The sequence below is a fragment of the Rhyacophila brunnea genome, unplaced genomic scaffold (assembly GCF_057557595.1).
Source record: "Rhyacophila brunnea isolate RB1 unplaced genomic scaffold, BYU_Rbru_1.0 scaffold_2, whole genome shotgun sequence".
In the NCBI taxonomy this organism is placed as follows: Eukaryota; Metazoa; Arthropoda; class Insecta; order Trichoptera; family Rhyacophilidae; genus Rhyacophila; species Rhyacophila brunnea.
Genome location: NW_028232859.1, coordinates 11,022,071 through 11,045,377, shown reverse-complemented (window position 1 = coordinate 11,045,377; position 23,307 = coordinate 11,022,071). Strand labels below are relative to the sequence as shown.

Genomic DNA, 23,307 nt, shown 5'->3' with positions numbered 1-23,307 from the left:
AGTAAACTGAAGAGTTCGAAGCTTCGTTGATACCTTTTTGTTTACTTAATTGTTAAGTTCCGGTGCGAATCAGTCGTGCTTGTGATATTGGCCGAAGAGTGCTTTTGAGTTCGTCGTGCTTGGAAGTGATATGCCACATTATTTGATTTGGTTACAACTGCAGACTTGTTTTATACGACCATCGCGGTCCTTCAATTCGACTATGGACGTTGGTTTACTGTTCTACGTTGGATCCACTCTCTGTATGTGCAGTTCCTGTGTAGTGTGTACCTAAGTATATTATATTATAAAAATGCAGCTCAGAGTGTCGGTGGCTTTGTTAGAAAAAAATATATATTTAGTTTTTCTGTAGACGTTATAACGTTATAACAAATAGTTTGGACTACAAAAAGTGGATTAATTTGATACTTACATACCCAGTGTTATTTATGATAATGACTATTAATAATTCTTTTTGACCATTGCGTGTTGGATAAATTTGCTACATATATCTCGGAATATAAGAGTGATTTTGCTACAAAGGATTAGGTACAAATAAAATAAAATGCAACTAATTTAATCTTTGGCCATAGTAACTCTTTTTCAATTTATTTTTCATATATTTAGTCTCGTTTCCATCTTAATACAAACTTTTTTCTTATTACAAATTACAAACATTCTTGCCATATTGGAAAAATGATATTTACGATGTTGCCCATTCCACGTTTCGGAACCATTCTTTCAAGACAGCGACTAAAAAATACCTAATAACAGCATGCCATTATTTCGGTATACAAAATTTCTCATTATTATCTCTGCGAACGATAATGTTTGGTTGTAAAGATGGTCCGTTTGTTTATTTTACTTGCGCTTCCCTGAACATTGAATTATTGTTGACTTAGCATTGGAGCGTCTCAATCAACACAGGCGTGGAGAACATTGGTTTTGTGTGAAATTGGCCGCGGTCCATCCGCTATCATCCTCCGCGACCGAGACAATCGTCAACACAGAAATTTAAATCGATCATCTCTGCCAGAAATTCGGAAGCAAGTGGTGCTGTGCTATTCATACCGTGCGATTTACGAATGATGATTTTATCAAATCTTCTTCATTGTTCACTATTTCCTACCGCAGGTTAGCAACCGCCATGCCATGGTAACTTACTGTATGTAGGTACTGTGGCACCGTCCATCAGAGATAATAATATGATGAAGTGGTTGAGTATCATTCTGGTTCTAGAGCAGTGGTTCTCACGTGAAATTTAACTGTAGCCGCACAATTATTGACATTGACAGTTCTATGGAAACGTCTGGTGGCCGCACCAAATTAAACTTTTGTTGTGATTGAAGAAATTAAAGCTAAATTTTATTTACTAAAAAATGGATCGATTTATTTATAGACAAGTCCATGTAATGGTCAGCATAGTTGCCTTCCAAGTCCATTTAATAAAAGACATTTTCACATTTTAGTACATATCTATTTATTTAAAAAATAATGCAAATGGAAATTCCTCAATTCCTACTCCTTTTTTCAAATGCGAGCCACATGGTTGCTTCTAAGTTTACATCTGTAAACTGGCGTCGATATTTGTTTTTTTATGAATTGCATTACGCTGAATGATCTTTCACAGTATACAGTAGTAGGAAAAATCGACGATATTAATAAAGCAATTGTCGCCAATTCTTTGAATTTACTTTATTCTCAGAAACGGACTATTTCACACATGATCTAATCACAAAAACACATTATGGATCATTTGAGCGTGGAAGGAAATTTAATACAAGTCATGTGTATTCAGCCAATTTCAATATTTTCTAAAAAAAAAATTGAAATATTCTGTAAAGTGTAAAGCGTTGGTGGCCGCAGGAAAATCCTCTGGTGGCCGCACATGAGAACCACTGTTCTAGAGTCCTAATTCAAGGATTAAAATATTCATTATTAGGTCGTACGGTGAAACTTCTTCCTGTATACATAATCGTTAAAGTTGCACCGCCTAAATATGTAATATTAAATTCGGCGTCATTTTTTCCTATAATATTATTCTATACATTTTGCGTATTCGGAAAATTACACGTATACAGTTGGCCGTGTCATAGTTCACCGTGAGATATTGCAATAAATAGGAAATATAAATGAATCATATCGTATAATTTATATAAAATTCTGATGGGTGCTCCTAAGTATCAAGTTGTACCTATCAAAAATCTGATAACAATGACAGCGTTATTAGAGACCGTCAAGTCTAACGTGAGGCAACGCGGCAGTGACGGTCTCTAATCAGATATTTGGTACCAATCAATATCAAATTGATGTTCGTATTGTCTGCAATACTCCATGAACAAAGCATATTTTTTGATCTTAATTCTATACGGTCATCTCTCTCTGGTAAGGACAGCTCACGGTGAAATGTGCTACGGCGAAATGTACAGCGTCTAGTAAATATGTTGCACCTTTCCTTATTTGAATTTCTATTTAGTATTTAATATGAGACTCGGTACTACCAAAGCCTAAACTCCATAAGAGAATAGTTCTAATTAGTACATAATATTATATTATAATACTAATTATTTCAATCCATCATTGTTCACCTCTCTTAGTGATTTGAGTTGTCATCACTCTCCGGTTATATTACTGTGCTGATCCCAGGTAACACGCTAATTACGTTAACTCATTCTCTTTTTTTTATTATACATCCACTACTTGCAGTTCACACAATATTTCACAAGTTTCCCGGATCAAGTAAACGTTATTAATAATATTAGTATTAGTCTCTAAAAGGCTGCCTTTGTATGTATCTTTTCTTCTAAATTATGAGTTTTTTGGGTATTTGTTGTATGTTTAAGTGCGTATCACGATTAAATATATTATATCGGGGTAGGTATTACCGATTAATTGAATGATTTAAAATAAAATTCTATCAAATTTATTGTACCTTTGATATAAGTGGTGGCTTAACAGCTATGATTAGCTGTATAATATGTTGTAAACGGCGAGTGTATTTAGATACACTTACATATTAACTAAATAATAAAGCATTTAAAATAAATGAGCAATTGCTATAATACCGGTACATTATTTTTCAGTAAACTATTTTCATACACGCACTCACTTCAAAACTTCAGTCAGCATTTTGATATCGTAGATTTAATCAAACTATATATGCTATCGCGTTTATTTATGAATTATATCTGAATTCGCGAGGTAACATGAGAAAACGCAAAGTTTGCAGTCGAGGCAAAAAATAATATATTTTTATTGTTTTTGTCCACCAGTGTGTTTTATTTAGTGTCTTGGTAGAAAAAGTTTGTCTTTCTGATATCCAAGTTTACGTTTGTAAGTTACACAAATTTTAATACCGATACCAATCTTTCAAATTTAATATATTTACATATTTTTTTATTTGGTGTATGCGATGTGTATTTAAAAAAAGGAATCACTAACTAATTCAAAGTTATTATAATATATTGTTTTCCATTTATAGCACATACTTCACTTTCTACTCGAGTAATTGTGTTTTTATTTATTTAATTTATTGTTTTTACTCCTTACTTATCAGGTTATAATGTACGTTTATTTTTGTTTTCAGGGTTTGTGTCCTGTTCACCATCACCTTGCAAGAATGGGGGCACTTGTGTCTCATCACCAAGAGCCGAGTCATACTGCAAGTAAGTGTTTCATACCTTCATTATATTAGGTACCTACCTCACAGGAGGTAATTTTGAAAATTAACTCAACTCCAAAAAACATTTTTTTACTGGCTAATGCTAGACTTCCCTCTAAATTCTAAAGATTGTTCGAGATTGTGTGATTTTTAGAACTCACCAAATTCAACATTAAATCACTTAAAAAACTTACTAAATACGGGAATAATTTTCAATAATGGATAAACACAGCATGTTTATTTTCAAACAATGTCAAATTGATTTCATCCAATCACGTCATCGCATTTTGCTAAATGCCGTACATTATGAATGTGACGATGTGTTTGTTTTGTTGGTAGTAAACACAAACCTTTTAGGAAGGAGGAGAGAAAATATCGCATTTTCTCACTTTGTCAAAAAGTGGATTTGACCAAATTTCAAAATTACCCCCTGAGAACTTTTCTGTAGCGAATGAGATCTGTTAAGATAACTATGATTTATGATGTGTTATAAAATCAGGATTGTATGCAAGCATTATTTGATCAAGTTTTTACACATCCAATTTCATCGTCAATCCACGAGACATGATTGCTACATTCGCTGTCCCCGGACAGTCGAGACTTGTTTGATTTCCAGCGTAGTCAATATTTGAGTATTTTTGATAAAATCTAAATTACGTAAATAAAAACGCCACAATCTCGTGCTAAATTAAGTCAACTCGGATGCAATGCGCAAAGAAAAGCTCTCATCTATAACGATGCATTTAGATTGGGTTTATATTTTAAATCTATTTTAATCTATAGTCAACACATTCTGTGATTGTGTCTTCATAATCATACGTCTTGATTCAATAAGTAATGATTCCAATTATCTCAACTGTTTTGAAAACTTATTTAAAAGTTAGTTAAAAGTTAGTTGAAAAATATATTTCACTATTGTGAACTGGAATTATACCGAGTAGGTAAATTGTACTGTTGATCCCAGCGAAATGTTTCGCTTTTGTGGATCGTCCTACACCATGACATTTACTAAATCATTTTGTGATCTATACCCGGATTCGATCGGAAATGGCCGAATAGATTATTCCGAACCCCCGAAGCACTTCGTGATTTTGTTCATGTAAATGTTTATCTACCATTCAACCAGCGAGAAGTCTGTAAGGGTCCATTACTACACGGCAGATATAGCCAATATATTAAATAAATTTGGTGCTAATTAATATTTTCGAAATAATAATATTATATACCCAGGGAACTCGGATGTGTATATACCCATGCAGTTTTATTTTTACTCCCGCAACCCCATAAAATATTTTTATCATTTATTCTATCCTACGTTATTTGTGTAGCTGAGTTGCTGTTTTTATAATGTTGCCAACTCCAGTATGTAGTCGTTAAAAAGTTGAATTCATCATTTTTTTCAATTCGCATTTTTATCAGTAATATGACTCTTCCAATAAAAAATGCTTAGCATATTGTAACCTATTTCGTGGGAATCATAATGTATTATGTATTCAGAAAAGTCTCATATAGCGACGAATAGGTACCGAGTTATTCGGGTTTTGTTAAAAATATGTATAAAAGAAAATATACAGTAAGACATACAAACTTAAAAAGCAATCAGGGTGAGAATCGTCCGCTAACCGGGCCATTTACCCACTAATCCAAATATTAAACTTAGTTAAAAAAAAAAAAACTGAAAATCATGCGTAGGTATGTTCTGTGTAAATAAATTTGTACAAAAGGTTCCTCTTCTGCTTTAACTCTTCTACATCGATATTGTTGGTTAAATATGTGTGCGAAAGAAAATGGGAAATAAGTCATAAAGTCTACTTTGACAAATTCGTATGTTAATCTATATTTTTCTATTATGATCAGCGGCGTGCTATGACTCTTGACTCTTTCATCTCTTCCCTTTTAGGCATAATTGCATGTATTCTTATGATCAATATAATATTATTATTCATACTTAACGTTTGTTTTTCCACAATTATTATTAAAAATCAGAATTGGGGCCACCTTAAACCGCTTGATTGGTTTAATTTTTCAAGTATTTTTTTACGAAATTTATTTAATTACACGAGAGAACATTGCATATTATAAATTCAAGACATTCGCAACATGACAACGCATTAAAAATAACAATATGATGAAAAAGTAAACGGAAGTAAAGTAAGTACATTAACTGAGCTAAATATACCAAATAGGCATTATAAAACAACGGCCACCTACATTCAATATCCGAAGCAATTTGGTTGAACACAGTTATTGTCCTCCCAATCGTCATCACCAGTGGTAGGTTAGTTCTGCAAACAATTTTATTGTTGCTCCCTACCACTTTCCTTTCGGTATCCAAAAGATCGGAATACATTTCGAATAAAACAAACAATTGAAACCGGTTTCATACATACAACAACAGTTACTAAAAATAATGATACAACTAGGTTTTATTTATAAAACGTATTTATCATGAATTATTTTATGAATTCATTATTTATCAACTAGGTTTATCTACTGACAGTAGAAAGAAACTGTTACTGAATAATTATTAACGAGTCATGTATTAAATTATTTATCAGGTTCAGTTAGGTATAAAAGGCGTGTCTATTATCTACTTGAGAACGTCTGTTTCTTGAAGCTTGGGAAACCGCCCCGGGGAGACGCGTTCGATTCTTCGACTTCATCGTAGGTTTATTGCCGATTATTATGTTGTTATTACGCCGTGGTTTCGAGATGACGGTATTTCTGGAGCAACTTATTTATATGACGTGTAGTAACTTTGCAGAGTTTGGCAATGGGTTTAGGTCAAACTTCTGTTTCGGCAACTTTATTGTACACACAATAATCCGCTACAATTCACTGTTTCCCAAACTTACAACATGCCGTACAGTGACATTTTAACAGTTTTTAAAGATAAATTATTAGTCATTTTTATGAATGATGCTGTGAAAATTCCGGAAGCATTCTTTTCATTAAAAATATTACTATATTGACATGGAAATGCAAATTTATATTGTCTTGGCGTAATACTTATATAATAATATTATAGTATCTTCGCGTACAAAAATTATAGTACAATTACTATAATTTTAGTGCGCTACTGATAATTGAAATATTTTTACCAAAGAAAAGTTCTGTCACCACCTCATCAAATCTTGCATCCTAAATTAAAGTATACCATAGCACTCTTCTCGGTCTCTAGTTCTTTGCTGCCGCGTAGTTCCGCCGAACTTGAATCATTCGTTGATTTAGCTGACTATAGGGAAGCCCCGTGGTCGTTTATTATATATTTTGTATTAAAAATATATGGCTGCGTTTATCCAGCAGTCATACACTCCCCGAGATACATGTCAAACCCAATCTTAATTTTATCACATCGCGTACTGGGTTTTTCGCGATATGGTCAACAACATGCATGCACCTTCCTAAGTCCATTTTTTTGCCATAAAGAGGTAAAACGTAAATTTTATTTATTTGTGGTACTTATTGAAATGAAGACTATTATTATACTTGACTTATAAAATGAGTATAAAACGAGGAGAGGGTGGGTGTGTTAAATTATTTCAAGACAAATGATTCGCTAGAATTACCATAATATTATTATCTTATATAATTAAATTCGATTATTTTGACTGCTGTAATATTAAGCTTCTAAAACATGTTTGATTCTTTATTTAATATTATGTTGCAAAATTGATTGATTCCATTTACCTCACCGGGCAATAGTGCCTTTAAACATTTCTTTATCTTCAAAGGTCCATGATTCATTCGCTTTTTTCCATCTATCACCTGTCATGGGAATTATCATTGGTTGAGTAATCTTTTTACCCGTCACGGTCATATTATTATGTCTCTACCTGCTTATGAAAGCAAGGTCTGCGTTTTTTCGTACGCGTATATCATACACTTACTCTGAGCATAGATGCCCTCATTATTTCACGTCAATAAAATACACAAAACTTTAATTTAGCCCAGAGTGATCGAGATCGAATCCGCAATAGAAATAATTGGCCGTCCGCGTATAATATGCTGATTGATTCTGCGGTCGATCCAAAATTCTCGTTTTTACAACGCCACCCATTATATTAGTGCCATTATCTTTTTACACATGTGCATTAGGGATTGCAAAATGAATTCAATACCGGCAATTCAGGATGATTGTTTTTTCCATACCGGGATTCCGGGATTGTTGGAACCTATTTTTTTTTAACAAAACAGATTAGACAAACATCCATACAAAAACACACATTCAAAGAAATTATAATGCCTGAATATATAATAATCCTTTTAGAAGTTTTATCTACGTATATTTTTTTCTTCAGTTGAAAAGTAAATAATAATACTTGTATATTTTGACTTGTAGGTAAAAAATGGTAGAAAATGGTAAAATAAATTGCTGGTATGTCGTCATGTAAAATAAATACTTATGCCTGATTACCTAATGATTTTTAAAAGAAAACTATAAAAAATAATCATCAGCCATGTTTTATTAAACACTGAAAGAAGAACTACCAATAGGTCTTTCAATTTTTACCGATTCTTGGTTTTCAGCTGTTCAGTTCTAGGGCGGTCATGTGGCTGTTTATTGGCCCTTGGGTATCCCTACTAAGTAATAATACAATACATTTTATGCAACGAGGGAGGAGACAAAACAATAGAAAACTGACTTCTAAATAATGTGATACGGCCGAGTTTTTTTTGCCATACATATTGAATTATAAAGCTATTTAAGTAAATACTTTCAATATTTGTTTATTTTGGAACTGGTCATAGAATATAGATATTTCTTTAATTTGGTGACAGTACACTATTTTTGATAATTTATCATGTACTAATCCAGAATTCTTCGGATCAAGAGAATATTATCAATCCCGGGATTGAGTGAGATACCGAGATCGCAAACCCTAACGTGCATAATATTGAGCCCATCTTGGCATTTATGGATCACTCATAATATATTTGTGAAATGAGGCCCGCCACGCCCTGGCGTATGTGGCCATTGTTCGAACTGTGCCAATCGAATTGAAAAGTAACTTTTTAAAACCGCATTGACTTTTTAAAAATGCTGTAAGCACTTACTATGATGGTTCATTTCACACATGTATGCATAAACTTGACCTATGCTATCGTCAACTTGAATTCTGATCTGATCGAGACCAGTGACTATTTAAGTATGATCGTATTACGATTCTACTTACTTTTTTTGAATGGGAGAGAATGAAACCAACGACTATCACGTCATACAATATTGTGATTTGTTTGATGGACTTGTCTGTTTAGATTCCAAAAATCTATGTAATATATTATGCATGTCTGTTCTGTTGATTTTGTGACCCTTTGGAGTTAAAATTCTATTCAACAAGGTATTCTATTATAAAATTAATGCTATCGACTGAGGGTACTTGATGGAATTTTAAATTAAATTGTAATTGAATAAGTGTTGTACTATTCTATTTGAATCATTTTTTACGGCCCTGGTTTCGCTTTTCGGTATTTTCAGCCAGATGCACACTGACACATACTACAGTTACAAATTCTCGTTTAAATAAAAAATGAATACGTGAACATCTTATTACTAAGTAAAGAAGCGAGTATATGTAGTGTTGGAAATTTGTAGTGACTGAAAAAAAACACGTAGTACGTACATTAGATACGCAATATAGTACATTGCATAACTACAAATCATACAGGTAGAGATCGTTTCATAGGCATATATTCATATACATAGTTAGATTCATATTAATCAATTTGGCTATAATAGTTAGTACCTAAGTACCTACCACCGGCAAATGTTTAATGCCATCATACAACTAAAATTCAAATTAGCTACACCGGTATTATATTTTTTTCCCCGACCATGTCCGATCCCAATAGAATCATATGGGCCTCCACAGAGTAGAGGTTTGTATTAACAGATTTGTTTTTTTTTTTACGAGAAATGGATGTCAGCCACTTGCTCAACCTATTGGGTCCATCGGTGTTTCAGTGGTAGAATGCTCGCCTGCCGGTATTATATACTGCGTATTTTTCATTCGTCATCATAACACTATTTATAATATGATAGGAAGGAGACATCCTATACTCGAATCGTTGTATATAGTTAGGAAATTTATGGACATATGTATTGTCAGTAATTTAATTGGTAAAAACACTCGCCCGAATTGCGATAGATTGTGGGTTCGAATCCCACTGTTTAACTGGTATGTTTTGAGGACTGTTACAAATTATTTACTTTCAATGAAGAATGTTACCTTGCTATTGCAGCTATAATATAGCTTGTGTATTAAATATTTAATACAAATTAATTTAATTAAATATTCATATATATATAAATTGGACATATATGTATAAGTGACCTCCCATTGTGTCTTAAGCATAATGTGTGCTATCAATGCTCACGTATGCGTGTGAAACATGGACCACTTAGTATAAAATAAATCCAAAAATTACGAGTAGCGCAACGTGCCATGAAAATGTAGGGCATAACGCGGAAATACCACAAATAAACTAATGTATAAGGAAGCAGACAAGGGTACGCGCTGTGATAGTGGTCACTAAAAAGATGAAAGGGCACTAATGTCTACAGGGCCGTCCTAAAACCCGATGGATAGACGAACTCGTTAAGCTCGGTGGATGTATCTACTTGGCAGCAAAGAACTAGGGACCGAGAAGAGTGGGGTCAACGACCCCGGCTGATGATGCTGGTATATAGGTATATATTGTTTATTGAGTATTGATCTTTACATTAATTTCCTAAACGACCAAGAATCTTTCAATGATCAGAGATTGCTAAGTTTTCGCAGGGTGTTTTTGTTGTGACTAATTATTTAGTTTCTTTGAAGTAATTTTTACTTACTACAGTGACTAATTTCAATTTCCCTATTTATAGTAGTTTCGGATGAAAATAATTCTATTAGTAAGCAATATAAAAGATTGATTTAGTATTAAATACCTTACAGAATTGAACGCCAAATTAATCCACTTCTCCTAATATCCGCCGGTGTTTATTCATCGAAAGGTGAAGTTAGCCTTCGCCGCCATTTTTCGCTGTTAATTATATCATCAAGTCAGCGGAATAAATTAATCAGATTGATTTCGAATACAAATGAGGTTTGATTACCTGTTCGCTTGTATGATGGTATTTGTTTGCAAGATAATAAGCTTTATCATTTTTTTGGGTTGTGTCAGATACATTAAAAGATTTTTTGTATATGTTTTTTTTTCTATAATGTAAGTATATTCCTGTGATACTGCGTCGACTTAATAAAGTAATGATTTTGATTGTGATATTCAAAACCCTTCCATCATTATTTTTCGTAAAAATCAACGAAAGCTTGTCGAGAATAAATATAACAGAACATTCTAGTTTTTGGTTCGTAGCTTGTAAAATATATTCACTACCTACTCGCTTTTCCCTCCACCATCCGCCATGTTTTCACACCCGTTATGCAGGCGTATACCCTGGCGTAATGAACGTTGAGCGCCATTCAAAGTCGTGCTGAGAGTACTACTTCCCAAGACCTTTTTTGGCGTGCACTAGAGTGTGCGTGATTCATATTTAAATATAATATATAGCGGTTAATGCCGCAAACTGAAAGTTGAGAAACTTTCCATCGTAGATATTAGGTCGCAATGACCGACCGGTCTGACTGATGGACGGACCGACAGAGCTCTTCCCTTTCAACTAATACTAATAATTTTATTGAATCGGTAGATTTAACCAAACAACCATTTTCTCACAGTACAACTTCTGGCGGTTTTGACGTCCTCCAAAAGACACATTCAGAATGCAGATCAATTTAATTAAATGTATAGACAACTTAACTGAACACATAACATCATGAGATTCCTCATAATAAAATGAGAATGCTTGATAGAACAGATTAATAAGGTAAAAATGCGAAAACCAGTCGCCGTATGGCGTAAACCAACACTTTGATGGCAGTTTTGATTTATGACGTAATGAGAGGAAGCAATTAAACGCCAAGAGTAATGTAAACCCCCTGAATGTCCTCAAATACTACTGTCGTTTCCAGGGAACTCAGAAATAATTATTATCTGTTCTGTGGTCGTTTCAGATATACGATTCACAAAAAACTGAGTTTCTCATAATTATGTATACGAAATTTCACTCAACGCCTTTAATATTAAAAGCATGTTTCGTTTATGTGACAAGCATATTGGACATACACGTAAATATTGAAAATAACATATTCTTTAACACGTATTTAAACTATATCCCATATTGTTTTACATTTTGTCTTACAACCACACCCAAAGGGTAACGCACTTCCCATTATTTTTGTGTTCCCTGGTAGGAGTTTATTATTGTATCTGATTTATCGTGACATTGTTTTCTCTTGACGGGTAACATTTTTTTCATATTTTTTCCAACGTGCACAACAAACCGTAGATTTCCTCGTTTGTGGATTATTTCATAAAAAAAACAGTAATAAGTACTTACCTATTTATTATTCATGCGTATAATAATGATGCCCTATTTATGGGTGTCTTTTGTTATCGTTATCAGTATGCTAGAATTGTATTTGTAGCATAAACATTTGCCACACAATAAGAATAAAACCCTCAAAAAGCACAAATAAATAATACTTACACAGTTCGGCCGCCAGATGTTGACGATTTCGCAAATCTGTCTATCTCACGCATTTGTTCGCGTTATCATAACCACTGATTCTAAAACTTTTACTGACGGAAATAGATTAGGAAAAATAAACGAACGAGGAAATTAAACTATAAATCTTTACATGTTTCACTTCGTGCGCTGATCTGGAACTGTCTACAGTGAGGGATGAATGGTATAAATTATAAATAAATAAACAATATCATTCGAAGAACCTCCCCGGAGCTAGGAGAAAGTTTACAAATAAATTGAAGAATTCTTTTGTCGTAGCAATTGCTGATGGTAGTCAGCCTTGGTATTGGTTCTTGGAGGCTCCGTATGGTGCTCATGTACTCCGCTTAACTAATTAATACGGGCGAATACATATTATGAATCAATACGATAAGTTACCGTTAGTCAGTTATTGTGATAAACATAATTTAAAAAAATACCGTAGTCATATTGTGCACTGTTTTTAAAATGTATTTTTCACGAGGGACGGTTTCAAGCGGTTCCCTCAGCTCTCTTTTTTCAATTTCCAAAACATTTTTGTTTTTATGTTCGATGTCGAGTTGAAGGAGCAGCGGCCGTTCGACCATGCGCTCGGCAAAAAATGAACATTATGTTTCTTCTTCAATGACGGTACCTTACAGAACCCGGCGTCATCAATCCTCCGCCTTCACGACTGCTATCCTCCAGTCATCCACCATCAAAAAAATAAATCGCATCTCCAGTGAAATATTGGTCTTTTTACGAGTTTTTTCCTCCATGGGAATCCATCGAGAATCTTCTTCGGAAAGAGGGAGTTGATTACCCGTTGCAGGTGTCCCGCCTTATAAATCAAAACATTTTTTTGTATTTATAGATAGTCGCAGATCAATTGTAGTGATCATACAATAAATTCCATCAAATACCACACATATTTTTCTACCGAATATGTAGATACTGAATTCCAAATGATAAATAAATTTTATACATTATTGTTAACTATCACCGAGTAATGTATTAAAGAACATGTTATACATATTCGAGCTTATTTATAGCAGTGTACATATTACTTAGTTCAATATTTTGTTGCTGTTCTATAAACTATGGAGAACCATTTTTGATACGTACCTACGTCTAATTGAATAGAAATCCTTTCGATTGTATTCCTGCAAACAGAGTGGTTATTGTAAAAAAAATATCCGCGCATTTGCTCGGCGGAATAAATCACTTGTTTCATTGTCAGATGGACTTTTTTATATCTCACATACCTACCCTTCATTTTGTATCACGGGGGAGGGTTAATGGTAAAAGGGGGTGATAATTTTTGTTTGTCACACTGCTGTCAGTCGGCGAACGTTTTTTAATGTTGATATAACGCATTGGCTTGGATATTGTGATTAATATATAGGTACTGTTATAATATTGTAGTAAGCGTCGAGTTAAGCTTAACTTTTGTATTTTATAATATTCGTTGAATAAAATGGTAATAAACGCTGTTCCTTTTGAAATGTCTATAATCATTTCAAATCAATCTTTATTGTAGGGAGTTGTTTTTAAAATCATGTGCTAAATTTGTGGCAGATCAACACAAATGGGCCTTGAAAATTATCTTAATTTTATAGAAAGCTCAAGATTTAATCAAATTCATTGAAAATAAGTGTTTTTCACATCTCACCGGGACGCCACGGCGATATCGCCAAACATAATGTATGAAAAATTCCAAATTGGTCACGTCTCCAGGTGGGATACCTGTCATACAATTTCATACATTATGTTAAGCGACGTCGCCGTAGCTTCCCGGTGAGATATGGCCCCTAAGCACTACTTTTGGATTGTATTTTTTTTATACTGCATCTATAATGCACAAGGTATCCACGTGCCACCAGTAATTTCTCGCATTTATATCATTTTAAATAATAAGTAAAAAAGGAAAGTAAATCACTATCACAAGTATCACAACCAGACTTTTTTATGACAAATATCATTTGAAATGTATACATTCTCTCAACCCATCCATACACGGTGAACTAAATTTAATCGTTGGATTCGAACTCACGTTTCATGGATTCCGATGCGAGCGTAATGTCCACGCACAATATGTACATACTAACATTTATTATAACTACATAGCTCCCCTAAAGAATTGACCTAAGTGTAAACTGCACGTGAACTCTGTCTACACAATATATTGACCGATTAATGATATATTTTTATATCTTTTAAAAGTATGTTCACCCTTCGCAGTTTGCAATTGTTACAATAAGCAAACAATTAAATTTTCATTCTGTAACCACTGCTAACATTTTGTTACAAAATAATCTGTCTTTTCCGCTCGCGGTTGCACCCTACATGATTTTTGGATTACCTCTATTAAAGGGCGCAAGTGTAACGTTGCTGTTAGAAAAAAAGTATTCCATGTTCTAATTAATTAACCGATTGGGATTATAGCAAAATTGATATTTTATTATCACTAATCTACAAATAATATTAAGATCGAATATAGTCAATTAAAAAAACGTGCGGTATATTATCATGAAGTTTTGCATGTTGAATGAGTATCGGGTTAGTTGGCCAATTGTCGGTTATTATTTTCAAGTGGCCCATTCCCCTAGTGTTCATTTATATTAAACGAATCTGCTCCTTGTGTTGTAGTACACGAGGGGCCACTTTTGTATTTTTTGTACAAATAGTTTTTTTTTTTTTTTTTTACATATTTTACCGACGAGTATCGAACGGTATGTGTTGCTGGTTTCCCCCCAAATTTATAAATTAATTTATTTCAGAACGTACATTTCGTTTACTTCCTCATTACGAGTTAACAATATTTCAAAAGTCTTCACCGTCTGTCTGGACCAATCCACTGCTGGATGAATGCTTCTTCGGCTCCATTCTTCTCGGTCTTGTGCGTTGCCTTCCTATCTACCTCCGCAAAAATTGTACTACATATTTAATAAATATACCCCTAGAATTACTTTTTTGACATAGTATACCTCTTGGACCATTGGGGACATGGAGGAGTAGGCTTATTCTTCAACCGCTGGTCATTATAACACGTCGGCTTATAATGTCGTGGGTTCCAGGTTCAAATCCTGGGTATGGCAAAATAAACATTTTTTTTCAATTTGTGTTTGGAGTCAGTATATCCATTTCTCGTAAAAACAAAAATCTGTTAGCACAAACCAACACCCTATGGAGGCCTACATGATATTATCAGGATTGGACATGGTCAATGATGACAGTAATATAACCACATAACAGATTGTTCCCTGAATGAAACTATATTCCCAATAGTTTAGTAGGCAATACTCTGAAACTTAAATTCAATAAATAAAGTCATAATGGGGTTTTTATATTGACCATGGTACGATATTATAGTTATGGCGGGTGCTACGAAATTTTGGCTGGTAATATGGTGGTAGTACCATCGATTCACTGCTGGATGAAAGCTTCCCCTAGCCCCCTCCACTCTTCCCGGTCCTATTCGCTGTCACGTACATCCACCGAACTATATGAGCTCGTATATCCAGTGGATTTTAGGGTGTCCCTGTGGTTGTTTAGTGCCCCTTGGGTAGCGCTGTATGACAGAATTTGTCCAGCGGTTGTCGCGACGTGTCCATCCAGCACATTGCCATTTAATCTGATAACCGACCTCTATCACATCGTGTACTCTTAACTGTCTCTTGCTCCCTTTCCACGCAAGAGTCCATGTTTCACATGCATTCGTGAGCGCTGGATGCACACATTTGTTTAACACATAAGTGGTGGTGGTAGTACATTTGAGATATAATAATTAAAATAGGCAGTTACATATTTATGGTCTTTATATAAGATTTTATTTTTTGTTGGTTGTCACAGGATGTGCCATTGTTCGATAGTTTTTCGCGATGATTTCACATTAATCTATGTGCGAACCATATGGATCCATTTTTAGAGTTAACGTAAATTATTATATTGAAAACATATTTACCATTAATCTGTTAACTACGGAGCCGTGAAACAAATAATTTGTAACCACGGAGTATGGATGAGTTGAGATGACATATTTTATTATGAAGCCAGGATCGTAGGAACAATCCACTTCACGATGATAATAAAATTATTTTGATCATACAAACTACGCGCTTGAGTGAATGCTGTTAAATTGTAACGATTATGCATGGATGGGGCATCTAGCAGTTCCATGGCTCTCAACCGTTTAGTTTACTTAACCCCTTTGCTAACCAACGACTTACATCCATTAACGTACGAGGGTGGGTCAATAATTCCTTAGAAAAAAGCATTAAAACAGTTTTTATTTATCATATATATATTTATCATATTTTTATAACTCGTATCATTATTTTGATTTTACGGATCGAATATCGGTCGGATCTATTCCTTAGTATTTATTCTTCCCTGGTTAATGTTTAATTTACATATAAGATTGTGATAAAAAAAATCTACGATGATATTCACACGTTTAAAATATTTTCTATGTTTTCCCTACATTACACTATTAATAAGTAGGCTACTTGATAGAATTCCATTTTACAGTAGTCGAATAGCAATAATAGTTAATTCTAAAATATTTTTAGCCGACACAATATTCTTGACAACCGATATTATATCTTTCAGCCAGCAAATACTTATTTGTAAAATTTTCATATTATGATTATTTAATATATTACACCATTGGCTTGTTTCAATCCTCCTAACTTCTCTCCCCATTCTTCGCTGCCACATAAAGTTTATTTTCTGGGTTGTCATTGGGCGCTGTTTACAAAAGTCGCAAAGATTTATCGTTATTTCGAAGGTGTTAAAGGGTCTTTAAAATCATTTGTGTTGTCACTTGGTTAGTTTACTCTGACCCAATGTTTTTGTGCAATATTTACATTATGATTATAAGCTACTACGAAAATAATATAATATATCTATGACTACACTGCTAAAGCCGTGATAAGAAAATATCGACAGCAGTCTTTCGATCAAAAAGATTATCTCGTTTTACGATGTTTCAATAATAAACCACGTATTAACGATTTGACACAATGATTTTTCTTGTGGTTGTAGGAATATGATTTTCTTATTAATCTGAAATATAATTTAAAATTATTATCGCTAACGTAACCCAGATTAGGAACCCGCCGCGAAATAGTATGGAGTAGTGAGTGGGGTGTGTCAATTGGGCCCGTCCCCACTTATTACAATTTATTCACAATTCGGTAGAGTGATTTACATACGAGACACTTAGACCGACCGCGAAGCTATGATACCTATACCTACTCAGGGATATGGACGCGACGTGATGTTTCCAATCTGTTGCATTAATTTTTTCAACCTATTTTTACTATTAATTGGCACATGGGTATAGTTCACGTGCAGTGCTCGTGTTGTACCTACATACTACTTTAATCTGTAATGTGCGGTATTTATTAGTAATATTTTCAAAAGCTTTAGTTTATATGGTTAATGGTAATTTTCTAGTTGTACCTTTGTCAAGTTATAAAGACTCCTTCACACGAGAACCTCAGCATAAATACAATTTTCAGTACAATGCAAAGTTATATACTTAATTTATTAAATTTGAGATCTTGCTAAAAGTAGATATCATTTTAAGGTAATGTATCATAATCTGCATTTATTATAAACTGGGTTAGTATTTGGTAGAATTTCATTTACAAAAATGATAATATAAGTAACTTGAATTAAATTGTACGAAATATCTATCGATTAATATAATAAACCGATGTGTAGATAGTTTGATCTGAAGTTGTTTTATAGTGTTATTTTAATTTATTGAATACTGCGACTATAAATTGAGATAGTTCAATTTAATAAATTAAAAAAAAAAAAACACTAAAATACCTGTACCTGTCCTTACTAATTTTAAAGCACCGCAAATATGTAGATACGTAAAGATTATTTGCGGTTTTGTTACCAAAACTTGGACTTTAGTCGTGTAAATTTATAAATGCTTTTAAATTACCTACTTTAAATAAAACTATGTTCCGTATATACTAACTGTCAATGACTCAATCATTGTCAATGTCATTTTAATTGATTATCAGCTGGTTTATTGCATTTTTATAAGGCATTGTTGGGATTGCCGTTAAGTTATTTAAATTTCAATCGACTTATGTTTGTTGGATATTTGGGTACTTTTTTACCATATACAACTTCTTACGGATAAAGAACTCTTCAGACTATTTATAGGAAGCCATTTTTACGATGCATTACATCTGTCACCGAAACCACAGCACCCACTGTTAATAAATAAGGGTTAAAGTGTGGGAAAGGATTGCTCCTCGTATTATAATATAACACCGTAATTTATTATCTCCCCAAAATATATTGGGGCTAGAACAAGTGCAAGCTATTTAAAAAAAATGCATCATGCATGCACTTGTAATCTGCAACTTTGTGGAGTGTCGATGGCGATCCAATGGCTTTTGTCGAGAGTTTATGGTTATTTCTTGTTTGATTTAAATTAGTTGAGTCATTATCTGGAAATGTTATAAATTGTACCTATATACGTAATTGAACTCATTGAAAATATATTTTAAAAAATCATTCAATAATAATCGACTGATTGATAGTATAGTATAAGACATAACAGATAACACAAGTCAAATCGTCTGTCATTGTAAACAACATACCCCAAGATTAGATTAATAAGCAATTCACCCGAGTCCCAAATCTTATTGAATATGTTGTCAATTGTAAGTATTTACCTAATAATAATATAAACATGTTGGTACAGTCAAATTTATTGAGTATTAAATTTATTTGTTAATTGTAGATTTAAAACTATTCAATACTTCCTCAATATGAATATATCGTTATTTACGACCTAGCTACGACCTTTTGGCATCTTCAGATTTAAAAAAAATATATGATATATTATAGGTACGTAAATCAATGTTTCCTCTTATCCTAATATGTTGCATGTGTGCGGGAAGAAATCTGGATGCGCGCACACTGTACAAAGTTCATATAATATAACAAAATATAATATAGTACATACTGCATAAAAATACCTTGTATTTAAAATTTTATTCTTAAATTCACAAACTATATTATCAGGGTTTTTAACTCGATTAGATTATGATTTGTGGCAATCAATTTCTTGCGTGCGCCACCTTAAAAGGGCTCGTGTGGGTATTGAGGCGTAGAGTTAAAACCGAATATAGGTTGTAAAAGCGTCAATTGTATCAGAACATATTATTGTGTGCAGACTTGAAGCCTGCAAATGCAGAAATGCGATTTGAAATTTAATATATAACTATTTCGGTGTATTATATATTATATCGCAAGATGTGGCCAAGTTTTAATATTTTTTGACTTATTATTTCTTTGGCCTTTTCCATCCTCGTCATCACACTTCGACGTTTGCAACTTAATCCTTCCGGTTGGTAGGTATGGAGGATGCATATAATATTATGTTTTCTACTCCCACATTTTGAAAGCTTTCTGAGCGTTGTTTCCAAGTCTCCATTCCGTAATTCTCGTTCTGTTTTCTAGGTTTAGACTTAAGCTTTAGACCATTGTTTTCTTTTTATAGTGTCCTCCGTCCCATGACCTTTGACTTGACACTTCTCTTCAGTGGTATGATCCCAGTTATCATGTCATTTATCATGATACCATGTCATTTATAAAATACCAATGCTCCTTTTAATTATTACCGCCAGATAACTATTTTCTTATTGTACCTATAAATAAAAGGTATTACAGAATATTATCAAAATTGATATAGTTTTGATTTAGGTAGAAAATAATTATGTTTGCTTTTACTGACATGACACGTACTTATGTGTCACTAATAGCTAGAAGTAGAAAGCTTTATGCACCATCATGTTCATAATTAACTGTATTAACTTGTCAAAAGAAGTTCATAAGCATTAGTTACTCGTCAAAGTGAATGTGCTATCTACGGACCCGTAATTATTTTTTTACTCCTCACATTATTACCCCGTCCACCAAATGCATTAAAATAATTATTTTAATGCGCACACATTTCCATTACTGAGAAGAACAACGCTTGCGTAGCTAGATGGAAGTATTTTCTTGGTGCCTTTTTTCTGTTCGGAGATTTCCGGATTAACTCGAGATTAATCGGTTCAAAAGATGCTGTTGTGTGTATCCGTTTATCCATTTTTGTAAAAATAAAAAAAACGAAGACCAAAAAGGGCGCAAGGGACATTGCGGAGAAAATTAGCTTCTTATTATTAGCTACATATTATGATGTTAAATTGTTTAAAAAAGTCCAGTCGTTAAGAGTCATTCCATGGCGAAATTACAATATTTTTGATGTGAAGCAAATATTATTTTTAATCAAATTTTGCTATATTTCACACAATTCATATAAAATAGTCAGCGCTGAATGACTTTTCTATTATTTAATTATATTCTTATGCATAGGTATATACACTCTGACTCATATTTAGTACATTTGTTAAGTAACCTCAGTTGGACCGGTCAGCCATTGCGGCTTGGTATCTGCGAGGGAAAATGTATCAGTTTTCAAAAAGTTTGCGGTATTTTACGGCGAGCTGGAAGTATTTCCTGATTGAGAATTGACGGTAATTTACTATATTATCAAAGCAGGAATCACGCACACTCAGGTTCAGGCCAACCGAGGTCTTAGGAAGTTGCTTCTGGGACATTCTCACCACAAATTTCAAGGGAGCCTAAAGTCCGTTACGCCACGGCATACGCTTGTATAACGGGTGTGGAAACATGGCGGCTGTTGGAGGAAAAAGCATAAAAAAATACCTTTCTTAAACCTTCTTTTTCATAGTAATGTGTTTAGTGCAGCATTTCAAGCAGTTGCATATTTTCTCGTGAATTAGTTTTACTAGCATTTGAAATATTTACTGTATTTACCTAAAACATACGACTCTATATTTTCTGATGTAATTGCATATACAAAAAATCATTTGTAACATGTATTATTTTAAAGCGTTTGAAATTTCCATTAATTGAGTGGTAATTTGTGAGAGTCTTACAATGTATTTATCTCAAGTGTTAATTAATTTAACAAACGGCTACATTCCGCATATATTTTGATGTAAATGAAAAGCTTACATTCGTATTGACATAGCGCGATGTAAGTAGTATAAGTATAAGTACGCCATGAAGATAAATACCTGCAATCATTAAAAGAATCAATATCTACTAGAAAAAATTACTAAAAACACTTAAAATAGGCCAAGTAGGAATATAATGTGATAATTTGGTGCGCATACATATTGTATTATATGTATGTAACCATATCAGTGGTTTATCATTTTACGCATTAAAGCTATCATTTGGCCAGCTTGAAACTGCATAGGTGAAATATCAACATGGATCCGAATTCGAATAATGACATTTTAAGTTTGGTATGTTGATCGCTATTTCGACGTATTTGTCATCAGAATCCGTAGTTACTAATTACTCTAATGGTTTCTACCGGATATATGCCACTTCAATCAATATACATTGGCATACATATATTCAGAAGTATCTAACATGTTTACACTAAGCCGGGTCTCACATACAAACTCGTCTCTACTGCAACACGTTGATTTCGTCGATTTGATTTTGTTGATATTCACAAAACACGTAACTTATTGCACCCAGTTTTGATTTATGTCTAAAATATCCTCGTCGAGACAATGTGTGACCGATAATGTTCAATGATAAAATCATGAGCACTCAAAATACAACAATCTTTTCTTCGACTGTCCACACCTCCATAGATATTATGGTTATTTGAGGCCTATTTGATTCCTGTCGACATGATATTCAGGGTATTGTTATTACAAAACTTATGGATCAAAAAAAAATGTATATGTACCTACCTGTTACTATAATTATAATTATTACTATAATATTACTACTTATAAGTACTATAAAAAAAATTGCGTTGGTACTGTTCGGTTATACCGGAGGCAGCGGAAAACGCATTTTGAAAATAGCCGATAAACTGAATTATTTGTTAGGTTAACCTAACCAAACCTAACCTAACCTAACCTAACCTAACCTAACCCAACCTAACCGAACCTAAACTAACCCAAACTAACAAATAATCCAGTTTATCGGCTATTTTCAAAATGCGTTTTCCGCTGCCTCCGGTATAACCGAACAGTACCATTGCGTTTTATTAAATAAAAACAACAATACAATGCAGTTCCACCATGAATTGACAGTTAACAAAATAAAAGAAATTAAAAAAATACAGTCCTGTTGAACCTTCTATGTTAATTTATTACATTTTGTTTCCAACCAGTGAGCTGAATTTTTGAATGGAGAGATATTTTCGATATTACTAAGTTTAGGTAGCTATTTCTATATATACCAAATGACTATCCTCGATTTGCCGCCCTTTGAGTAACTGCCGCCCCCAAGCGACGCTCAATCTGCGTACCCCCACGGGACGTAACTGCGTTACAGGGATCGTTGATTGCAGTTTTTTTTAAAATGCCCGCGTTTTGTTCCGTGGGATTAGACATAATTGATTACGATATCACCATGCATTTATAATTTATACACGTTTCAAAATCCGTACAGAAGAATAAATCGATTCGTGAAGTAAATTCGACCGTATCGTTCTTGTATAGTGTAGACGTTTTTTGTTGTCATTATTCATGTGTCGATGTTTGCTGTAGGCATTGAACCGAGCCTAACCGGATCGCTGGACTGTTGTCACTCAGCCAACAAGCAACTACCGTTGTGACTTCTTTATTTGATCACTACTCCTCCCTCGCCTCCGAGATACCACGCCGTGTTTGACTTGACAATTATCGACATATTTTTACAGCAGACGCTGCAGGGGAAAACTCATTTCGTTACCAAAGATTTTTTTACGTATATTACACTTACAACTTCTACAGAGTTATAATTTTATCACGTGCCACCGTCTGTTACTTGTGTTGTGGTGAATTCGTTACTCGTGAATGATAATATTAACTGTCTCCAAATATATTCACATCTTCACAGACTTCCATACAGAGAACTCACGTGGCTTCGTGTTTAGTAATTTATACGAAGGCAGTTACTTCTCAGATCTATATAAACTCAAAGATAATAATTACAAGATAAAAAGAACTTTTTATATACA

At 33.6% G+C, this 23,307-nt stretch overlaps 1 protein-coding gene across 1 annotated transcript in view; it reads left to right on the top strand.

The window, feature by feature from the left end:
- The window catches only part of N (neurogenic locus Notch protein), a 203,564-nt gene that overhangs the window by 54,638 nt on the left and 125,619 nt on the right, over window positions 1-23,307 (top strand). The window contains exon 2 of the mRNA XM_085946764.1: window positions 3,566-3,644. Coding sequence (XP_085802890.1) covers window positions 3,566-3,644 — 79 coding nt within the window. The remainder of the gene's footprint in view (window positions 1-3,565; window positions 3,645-23,307) is intronic.